Below are 11,372 nucleotides of genomic sequence, written 5' to 3'. Positions count from 1 at the left end.
ATCCATTTGGTTTGTACTTAATTTTGTACACCCATTTAGAGGCAGTTGCCTTTTTCCCTTTAGGTAGAGTAGTCAGGATCCATGTGTTATTAAGCTCTAGGGCATCCAATTCATCTTGCATGGCTTTAACCCAATTATTGTCCTCTCATGCTTGGTGATATGATATAGGTTTAGTAGTTGTAGATATATTTGCCACAAAGTCTAGGTAGTGAGGGAAGTAGATTCAGAAATAAAACAAGATGAGAAAGGAAGTGTACCTTCAGGAGTTGTGGCTGAACTGGATGATGCAGTAGGGTCTATATATGAAATAGTATTAGCAATAAAGTCATTTAGCCAGCCTGGTCTGGTTATTTGCCTTGTACTTTTCTAGTAGGGATAAGAACATTAAGATAACTAGGAATATATGAGAGGTAGAAGATGGATTAGCAACAAGTGATGGAGCATCAACTATATGTTGTGAAGGTGGTAATGGCATAGGTGCATGAGTATGAGCGGATGAAGTATGATCATAATTATTTGGTGAAGGGGAAGAAATTACTTCTAATGGAAAAACAGGATTAGGCAAAACAATAGATGATGGGACAAAAGTATCTTTAATAGAATGATAAGGAAAACAGGTTTCATGAAATACCACATCTCTAGACACAATTACCTTGTTATGTTGTATATCATATAGTTTATATGCTTTAATGCCATGCACATATCCTAAAAAAACACACTTGAATGCCCTTTCTTCAAACTTAGATTTCTATGGATGCACATTTGTAACAAAGCAAAGGCACCCAAAAACTTTTAGCTGATTATAATTTGGCAATTTCCCATATAATTTCTCAAATGGTGTTTCCCATTTCGAAACTGAACTTGGTAACCTATTGATTATATAAGTAGCAGTAAGAATATAATCTTCCTAAAATCTTTGTGGCAATTGAGATTGAAACATTAAAGCCCTTGCTACTTGTAAGAGATGCTTGTGTTTTCTCTCTACTACTCCATTTTGTTGTAGGGAGTATGGGCAGAATTTTTTATGAACAATACCTCTCTCTTTAAACCAACTATCACAATTTTGATTCACAAATTCTGTCCCATTGTCTTATCTTATGACTTTTACAGCCTTTTGAAATTGTGTACTAACCATTGCTATGAATTCTTTAATAACAACAAACACTGTTGTCTTATCATGCGGTAAATATGTCCAAGTAGCTCTAGAGAAGTCATCCACCAATGTTACGACACATTTGGCACTAGAAATTGATGGCACAGAATAAGGACCCCATAAGTCAATATGTACTAGCTCAAAAATATCTTCAGTTGAAATTTTACTTTTGGCAAAGGACAACCTTTGCTGCTTTGCAAGAGGACAAACATTACAAATATAAGAATCACAACCCTTGGCATTTATTGTATTAATATGCAGCAATTTGTTTTTGGATACATGCCCAAGTCTAATATGCCATAGCTCTTATAATTTGGTTAATACAGGCTTAGTAACTTGACACACTTGAGATACTGAGAATTGTGGTTTACAAGAGTTTGAACATGAAGGAATGGAAAAGCTAAATGACTTTTTATTTAGCCTGTATAAACCCTTGTGCATCCTTCCAGTAGCCAAAACCTCCTTAGTCACTAGGTCCTGCAACATGCATTTGTCATGAGAAAATTGAATGGTTATATGAGATGATTGGGTAAGCTTACTAACTGATAAAAGATTGTATTTAAAGCTAGGTGTGAACAAAACATTTGTAAGTTTTAACTTTGGATGAAGAATAATTGTTCCAATGTGAGAAACAGTTTTGTTTGTTCCATTAGGTAGGGTTACATAGTTGGAATTGGCTAATTTTTTATGTGTACTGAACAAATCAAGGTTATTGCACATGTGGGTTGTGGCTCTTGTATCTATAATCCATTCACCTAGATCATTATCATTACAATCATAAGAGTAGTAATTAGATGACATGCCTGCAAATCCAGTGTAATTGACACACCAAATCCTCGCCATAAGTGCAAGAAGACCTTGACCATGAGCCTTCATATATTTCATCATTTCCTGTATTATCATTTTCACATTCCAATCTGTCTTCTGTGGTACATGTCCACCATCATAGTTTAATGGTGTTTCACTGATTTGAGCAACCACATTCATCTTCCCTTTTCCCTTCTTTTGTTTATATTCACTGAACCAGTCAGGATAACCGTTTAATTTGAAACAGGTTTCTTTCACATGTCCAGTAGCTTTACAATAAGTGCAGACTCTATCCTCCTTCTTCTTGTACTGTTGCTTTCCACCCTTAACATCTCTACTATAATCTTGAGTTTTTACTACCATTGCACTATTACCAAAATCTTCATTACTATTATACACGTCTTTATGTTTCTCAACCCGTGTCACCAAAGAAAAGGCCTTATTTACGTTGGGAAGAGGTTCCATGATGAGAATCTGATTTCTCACATGGTCATAAGCATCATTTAATCCCATCAGAAACTGCATCACTTTATGTTTATTTTCAATTTCAACAAAAAGTTTAGAGGCACCACATACACACTCATGTGCTGAACAAGTATATTCATCCCACAACCTTTTCAATTTTGTGTAATACACCACAAGTGAATTATTACCCTGAAAAAAAGTACTAATTTGCTTCATTAGTTGATACATCAATGGCCCATTACTACGCCCAAATCTCTCATTAATTTCTTCCCACAATTCATAAGAAGTAGTTGCATAAAGAAAAACTTCAGCTAAATCTTTAGAAAGTGCATGTAAAATCCAAGAAATTACCATATTGTCTACCTTCTGCCATTCCTCATAATTTTCTGAATTTGGATCTGGCATATTGTATTTGTCGTTTATAAAACCCATTTTTCCTTTGCTTTTAATGCAATTATCATGGATCTGCTCCATGTTAGGTAATTATTTCAATAAAGGTGAGCTAACCAAAGATCATTCCGGGATGATCAGAATTTTGCAGATGAAGCATCTTATCCTCCTTTGAACAAGATGGATTCTGATTACTTGTGTTCACAACTTCCTCCATTTGCTGTCAATGAATAACAGTAGCAAGAATCTTAAAGAAACACTTAGTAAAAATCAAGAAATAGAGAAGAGAAGAAACTTGAGAACTAATCAGATTTGAATAAGAAACTCCATTTACATAGAAGATGCTCTTATACCATGGAAAATTATGTAATTGTAATTATGGAGAATGAAAAGTCTCTATTGAAATCAAGAACACGAGTTTTATACAAGAGTTGTAAGTGGGAGAAATTAGAAATGGTTACAACAAACTACAACAAATTTGTATAGCTCAGCATCTAACTAACTTCCTAATTTAATTTACATAGAACAAAAATAAAGCTTCAAAACGCATCACTTCATTAAGTGCTATTCTCCAAGCATTGCGACATCATTTTGTATTTCCTTGACTGGAATAGCTTATCTGTACAGTATTGTTTGAGGTATTATGCGCCCGGCCACCAGTGATTTCAAACCTACCAAAAGAAGAAGTGATTTTAGTTGAGTGGGCACAAAAATATTATTAGAGAGGAGCCCTTGATCATATTATTAACCCACAGTTGAAGGGTGATATCACAATTGTCTCTTTAAGCAAGTTCGGGGATATTGCTGATAGTTGTGTGCGTGACACAGCTTTTGAACGGCCAACAATGGGCGATGTGGCATGGAGTCTTGAATTTTCCTTGCAGCTTCAAGAAACTGCTAAGAAAAATGTCAATGCCAGAGATGATGTCAAGATAACCTGTAAAGCCTCATCTATTCAAGTGATTACCACCGATGATGATGAGCAATTTACATCTTCAGTGGACCAATGTCATAATCAAGGAGCACTTTAGGACAAAGTAAAGGAGTTCCAAAGAACATTGAGAGCGATAAAGTGAAATAAGATAATCGTGGTTTTCGTAAATAATGAATCCACAGGAAGATGAATCAAATGAGTCCTTTTTAATTTGATGCTCTAGAGGATATAACTTGTAATTCAAGAAGATGTGTACATCAGAGAATGTGGTGTGCCCTTTTAAGAAGATGAGAAGATGAGTAAATTCGATCCCTAAGGTCTAAAAGTTGAGGGGTGTGTTTGAGACCCAACCCCAAACCAAGTAAACCAGTCACGAGTGGTGTGCCCATTTGTTAAAAGTAAACATTTTCCTGATTATATGAATGATATTTTCTTTTCCTGCAAGATTACTTATGGTTATCATCCGCAACAGCGGAAGAGAGGACAAAGCGCACACACACACACACAAACACACACACACACACACACACACACACACACACACATATATATTAAATTTGGTATTATAGAATGTCAATAACTCCGCCTAAGTAGTTTGCACTTAGCCAGTCCTATGCTCGGATAAAGGAGGAGGGTTGCAGTAGGTGACAACTAGAGTAAAAATTTCGTCTCACTTTATGATATGGATTCAAATGATATAAATGTTGGGGCGTCCTCTACTTACAATGCGCTACATCAGAGCCCGGGTGTAATGAGAAATATGCAAGGGTATAGGGCGTTCACAGAAAGCGACGCGCCATGCCAGCGCCTGGGTGTGGTGTTAAGTGAGCAAGGGTTTAAGTTAGTCCATAGGACAGATAGTAGAACAGAACACAAGAGAGACATAGAAAACAATAGAAGATATCATGGAAGGAGACCAATTAGGAAGAAACAGGATAGGAGGAGGATTAGGATTGGTACTTGGAATATTGGATCACTTACAGGAAAATTAATGGAGCTTGTGGATACCTTGGAAAGGAGAATGGTGAATATTGCTTACATTCAGGAGACTAAATGGGTAGGTGAAAAAAGCAAGGAAGTGGGTAATTCAGGGTACAAACTGTGATTTACCAGAAATGAGAGAATCAAGAACGGAGTGGGCATAATCATAGACAGGATACTGAAAGACGCTGTAATAGCTGTGAAAAGAGTAGAAGATAGAATTATACTAATAAAGCTAGTACTAGAAGGAGAAATAATAAATGTAGTTAGTGCTTATACCCCACAAATAAGACTAGATAGTGAGAGTAAACAAAGGTTTTGGGAAGATATGAATGATTTAATGCAACGCATACCGAATGAAGAGAATTTTTCATTGGTGGAGATTTGAATGGACATGTAGGAAGTGATAGGCAAGGTTATGAGAATGTTCATGGAGGTTTTGGTTTTGGCAGTTTTAATGAGGAGCGAAAAAGGATCCTGGATTTTGCTATGACATACGACCTAATACTAGCAAATACCTACTTTATAAAAAGAGAGTCACATTTAGTAACTTTCAAAAGGGGGCAACATAGAAGCCAAATTGACTTTCTCTTAACCAGGAAGACAAATAGATCTCTATGCAAGGATTGTAAGGTCATTCCAGGAGAGGCTTTAACAAGTCAACATCGATTAGTGGTCTTGGATGTCAAGTTTAGGAATAATTCAAGTAAGGTCAGAAGAAATAGTGTAGTTCGAACAAAGTGGTGGGAGTTCAAAGGAGTAAAGCAAGTGAAGTTCAAAAATGAGCTTCTTGAGTCCGAAGCATGGAAACTGGATATGAAGGCCAATGATATGTGGATACAGATGGCATCAAAGATTAAAGAAGTAGCTAGAAAAGTACTTAGAGAGTCTAAAGGATATGGACCACCCTCAAAAGAGAGATGGTGGTGGAATGAGAAAGTACAAAAGGCAGTGAAGAGAAAAGGGAATGGTATAAGAAATTACTTAAATGTGATAATAATGAGGCATATGAACAACACAAGATAGCAAAGAAAGAGGTAAAAAAGGCAGTTAGTCAAGCAAGAGCACAAGCCTTTGAAAAGTTATATGAGAAACTTGGAACTAAAAAAGGGGAGAAAGATATTTATAGATTAGTAAGGAGAAGAGAAAGGAAATGCCAAGATCTCAATCAAATTAGGTGCATTAAGGATAAAGAAGGAAAAGTGTTGGTGAAAGATGAGGACATTAAAGGAAGATGGAGAAATTATTTTAATGATCTCTTTAATAATAGTCAAAATGGTAATAGCGTGAATATAGACTATAGAACAATAGAAAAGAATGTGAATTATACTAGACGGATTAGATCTTTAGAAGTAAAGGAAGCACTTAAGAAAATGAAAGTGGGTAAAGCCTATGTACCCGATGGAATACCAATTGAAGTGTGGAAGTGTTTGGGAGATATGGAAGTGGCATGGTTAACTAAATTATTTAATAAGATTCTAAACTCAAAGAAAATGCCTGATGAATGGAGGAGTATTTTAGTACCTATTTTTAAAAATAAGGGAGACATACAAAGTTGCTCAAACTATAGGGGAATTAAACTCATAAGCCATACTATGAAGTTATGGGAGAGAGTTGTGGAGCATCAACTACTTCATGATACTGCTATCTCTCTCAATCAATTTGGCTTCATGCCCAGTCATTCAACTATGGATGCGATCTTTCTCATTAGAAGCTTGATGGAGAAATATAGAGATGTGAAGAAAGATCTACACATGGTTTTTATTGATTTGGAGAAGGCTTATGATAGTGTTCCAAGAGATGTCTTATGGAATGTGTTAGAACAAAAGAGATTATCTATTAGGTACATATAAGTGTTGAAAGATATGTATAAAGGAGCAACGACTATTGTGCACAAAGGAGAGGGGACACAAGAGATTTTTTTATCTCAATTGGATTACACCAAGGATCAGCTATAAGCCCTTACCTTTTTACATTAGTTTTAGATGAATTGACGAAATATATACAAGAGAGTATTCCTTGGTGTATGATGTTTGCGGATGATATTATTCTGATAGATGAGACGCGAGAAGGAGTTAATAGAAAGCTAGAGCTTTGGAGAAGTACTCTAGAGTCAAAGGGCTTTAAGTTAAGTAGAACGAAGATAGAATACATGCATTGCAAGTTCAGTGAAGGCTAAACCGTGATAGGGAAGGAGTTAGTTTGGATGGCATGGTACTGTCCCAAAGTAATCACTTTAAATATCTCGGCTCAGTCCTTCAAGTAAATGGGAGATGTGAGGAGGATGTTAGTTATAGGATTAATGCCGGATGGTTGAAGTGGAGACGTGCCACGAGAGTTTTATGTGATCGCAAGATTCCTAATAAGTTGAAAGGAAAATTTTACCGCATGCCCATACGATCACATGTTATATGATAGTGAGTGTTGGGCACTGAAGGAGCCGTATGCGTCTAAGATAAGAGTTGCAGATATGAGAATATTAAGGTGGATGAGTGGCCATACTAGACTAGATAAAGTCCGTAATGAGAGTATTAGAGAAAATGTAGGAGTGGTGCCAATTGAGGATAAGTTGAGAGAAGGGAGATTGAGGTGGTTTGGTCATGTGAAGCGTAGACATACGGAGGCTCCAGTTAGATAAGTAGAGCACATTATGTTAGAGGATAGAAAGAAAAAAAGGGGTAGACTTAAATTGACTTGGAGGAGAGTAGTACAACATGACCTAGAAGAATTACACAAATTTTTCTTTCTATAGTTTAGAGTGGAGAAAGCGTTTAGAGTGGAGAAAGTGAATCCATATAGTCGACCCCAAATTTTGGGATAAAGACTTAGTTGAGTTGAGTTGAGTTTATTATATAATGTCAATAATTAAATTTATAAAGAAAATAAATTGAATAAAAATTTTAAATATTTTTAAATTTGTAAATTTCAAGTATTTTATTTAAAATAAATAAAATTATTATTTATAATTATGATATGTGTCAATTAATTATGCATCTATATATATAGATTATAAAAGATATATAAAAAATATCTATGCCAAACATTTTATGACTTTAAATGGAAAATGTCTAAATAAATCCTTCTATTTTCAGTGAAGATTAATAAGTTTAAAATCAACTTTTTGACTTAAATAAAGTCAGAATTTTCTAATAAATTGGCCAAATTTTTAGAAAAATAAAATATTAATTTTGATTTTTAATAATAAAATATTAAATTTATATTTTTAAATTTCAAAAATAATTTCTATTAAAAAAACTTTGTATCAATCTCTCTTCCCAGCTACCTCAACCTCCCTCTTCTCCGTTCTCCATCTTCTCCGATGAAGACCACCCAGCATCGCATCGATAGCCTCTCCTCCCTCTGACAAATTGAGTGTAGCAAAGGAAGGCATGATCGACGTCGTTTGGAGCAAAATAGAACCAGGTTGACTAGCGAACCCATGGAGAAAAACCCATTCAAACTTGCAGATTCAAGCCACTCCCTCTCTGTCCCTTAGTTCAATTTGCATCACCACAAAGAGTGCACAGTTTTAGCTCGTTCGATTCTTTGTAAGAATCAAAATCAGAATTGAACTTTGATTCTTTTATTTTGGAACTAAAGAGGAACCAAATTTCAATTCCATCTTCGGTTCTAAATATTTCGATTTCAATTTAGTTTTAGTTTTGCTATAATTTGATTCCAAAGATCGATTTCGATTTGGTTTAGTTCCCGGTTCCTATACTCAAAATTGTAGCATTATTATATATTTTTTTAAATAACAAAAATAATTATATATTTCTATTATTAAAATATCAATAAAATAATAGTACTAATATGAAAATAACAATAAAAATATCAAAATAAAATATTAATAAAGTAATAAAACATATTGACATACTTAAGAAAAATACTAAAATCAAACAAACAATTCTTACATAAAAATATAAGATAATCCCAAATATTAATAATAAGTTATATAATATTTTCATCTAAATTATAAATAACAATAAATAAATGAATAATATATTGATAAAAATTAATATAACTTAAGCCAAAATCACAAAATTATGTAGTTTTGAGCTTTAGAGAATTTTTTTTATTATATTTTCATTTAACTCTTTAAATTTTATTGAACAATATACAATTTTTACTAGTTTAAATTTTGATTCACAATAATAAGTATTAAAAATAAATTTAATTTTAATATAGTAGATGTTCATAAAAATTTTATAGATTATAATTAAAAATTTTTCAAATTAAAATAAAATAACTAATGTAATATTAAATTCAGTGAATTCAATTACTAACATTTACTCTAAATATTGTTTTAACTCATACTTTTCCTGATCACTACAAATCTCACAAAATATTTTATTTGAATCGCACTACTAGCATTTTAAATGGACCATAATTCATTCCTATGAAATATCTATAAATTAAGTCGCTTAATTCATAACATATATAATCTTAATAAGTGTATTCTACTGATACATGCATTTTATATAGTCATTTAAGTTAGATTTCATAGTTATTTTATTAGTTTGTTAGTTATTTTTAATTAATTTTATTTGTCATTTAGTTAATTTTGCATAATTATCAATTTCTGGACTAATTTGTAATTTTGCTTTTACTTTGTAGATAAAGTGGTGTTTTTGAGGAACTAAAAAGCAATTGTGCAAGTAGGGAGTGATTTTCAGATCCAAAAGTGCTAAAATAAAACTTGGAAATTGAAGATTATGAAGTTGTTGAAATCCACATGATTTGCCGCATAACCTGTGCAGTTTTTGCATAAGAATTAAAAGGAATTAAATATCGCAAACTTGTATAATCGGGCTACATAAGTTGTGCACTTTCACACCTTCTCTCATGCATTCACAAGAGACTGCACTACAAACTTGCACAACCGATCGCAAAACTTGTGCAACTTCTTTATACAAATTTTCACGAAAGGAATTTTAGATGGCTAAAACTTACATAACTTATTGCATAACATGTGCAAGATGGTTATGCATTTTCACGGGAGGCTTCAAAGCATGCAGAACTTGTACAGTAGTCCGCATAACTTATGCAATCTCACTGAAGCCTCAGAATCGCCAAATTCGCACAAGATATTGCATAAGTTGTGCATTTCTTCATAAAATGAGCTGAAAAGAAAAGATTCTCCCACGTGAAATGATTACTCTCACACATCATTTTAGGGTTTTCGTTGTCAGAGAATATATATAGAGAATTTTTTACCTCATTAAGACACAAAAAAACAGAGGAAGAGAAAAAGGACACAAAAAAAGGCAAGGGGGAGGAAGCAGCCGACATTTTGCTCTCATTCCTACACCGGATTTGGAAACTTCTTTTTTTCTCCACCATTTTCTCTATCTCTTTTACTGGGTTTCTTTGTAACATCCTCACTTTCAGAGTCCATACGCCCCACTGTCTGACGGCTAATGTCCGCCTGCAAAGTCGAATGTCCGAACTATACCAGAATGGCAGAAGGGAAGTATAAAATAATGAAATATGTGATGAGAAAATTAAGAAAAAATAAAAGAGATAAAATGTGAATAAGTTAAACGAGCCGAACTCAATGATGGGTGATCGTGATCGAAGTTACTACAAAACCGCTGACTAGCCCCGAATGCGAGACCCCTGGAAATATTTTCAGACCAAATTAAAGGCCTACAGAGGTGTAATTGATATTGGAAATGTTAAAGAAAAATTTAGTAAGTTAATATAAACAAAACGAAAATTTAAGAAATCTACAGACAAGGAGTAAATCCAGAGCATCGAAAAAGTCCGAATTTGACCCGAAGAGGGGCATTTTGGTCAATTGGACACTAGAGTTGACTTTTGATCTCAATGTCCATTAAAAAAATAAGTGGTATTACACTTTGAAAATGTCATGAAAATAAAATGAGGTACATTATATAAATAGTGAAAGAAATGAGGTAAATGTGCAAATTATGAAACTTTAAGTAATTAAATCATTAATTTATGGTTCGTGTCTACTAAGTGGGATTATGGACATATAAAACCAAGTAGACAACATGCAAATTCACTTTCTTCCTCATTTTTTTTCACTTTGCCGAATTGCTTTCTCAAGTTCTTCCATGGCCAAATGTTCTTCCAAGCTCTCCTCCCATGGCCGTTTCATGTGTTCCCTTCATCTACCCATCTTCAAGCCTCGATTTTAATAAGTTCCTTCATTAAACTTAGTCTACACATCATGGGCAGTGTATTGGGAGCAAAAAGAAAGAGTTTTAGTGAAGTTTGTTAAAGCTCAAATTAAGGTTAGTGCTAGTTTTTCTTCCCTTGCTTAATTAAAGTTTGTATTGAGGTTATGGTGAGTAGTTTGGTTTAAAAATTTAAGGAATTAAGTGAGTATTTGTGTGTAATTCTTTGCAGCCATGAAAAGGGAAGGTAAGTGAATTATTCTTATATGTAATTGATGGTATTTGATGGGAATTAGTGTGATTAAAGTAATTTGTGATGCTAGTAAGTTAATCTCATGTCTAACTTGTGATTGAGCTTTTTAAATAGGGATTTGTATTGTTGCTTCATTTTGGGTAGCTATGAGAACTTGGGAGATTAATTATCTCAAGGAATTTAATTGATGTTTTGGGATGTTGATAAGTAAGCAAATGAGGGTTACACTTGGATTGATGAAAATAT

General features: G+C 33.7%; 1 protein-coding gene across 1 annotated transcript; it reads right to left on the bottom strand.

Annotated features, from left to right (window-relative positions):
- Positions 1–325: 325 nt before the first annotated feature.
- On the bottom strand, positions 326–2,899 carry LOC110669723 (uncharacterized). Its single transcript, XM_058152173.1, has 4 exons — positions 1,736–2,899; positions 1,499–1,630; positions 1,133–1,342; positions 326–748 (listed from the first exon to the last, which is right to left on the bottom strand). The coding sequence occupies exons 1-4, from the start codon at positions 2,897–2,899 to the stop codon at positions 326–328; spliced, it is 1,929 nt and encodes a 642-aa protein (XP_058008156.1).
- Positions 2,900–11,372: the final 8,473 nt, after the last annotated feature.

This window comes from Hevea brasiliensis, chromosome 9 (assembly GCF_030052815.1).
Source record: "Hevea brasiliensis isolate MT/VB/25A 57/8 chromosome 9, ASM3005281v1, whole genome shotgun sequence".
NCBI lineage: Eukaryota > Viridiplantae > Streptophyta > Magnoliopsida > Malpighiales > Euphorbiaceae > Hevea > Hevea brasiliensis.
Note: the sequence above shows the minus strand (reverse complement) of the source record. Positions and strands in the feature narration are given on the sequence as shown.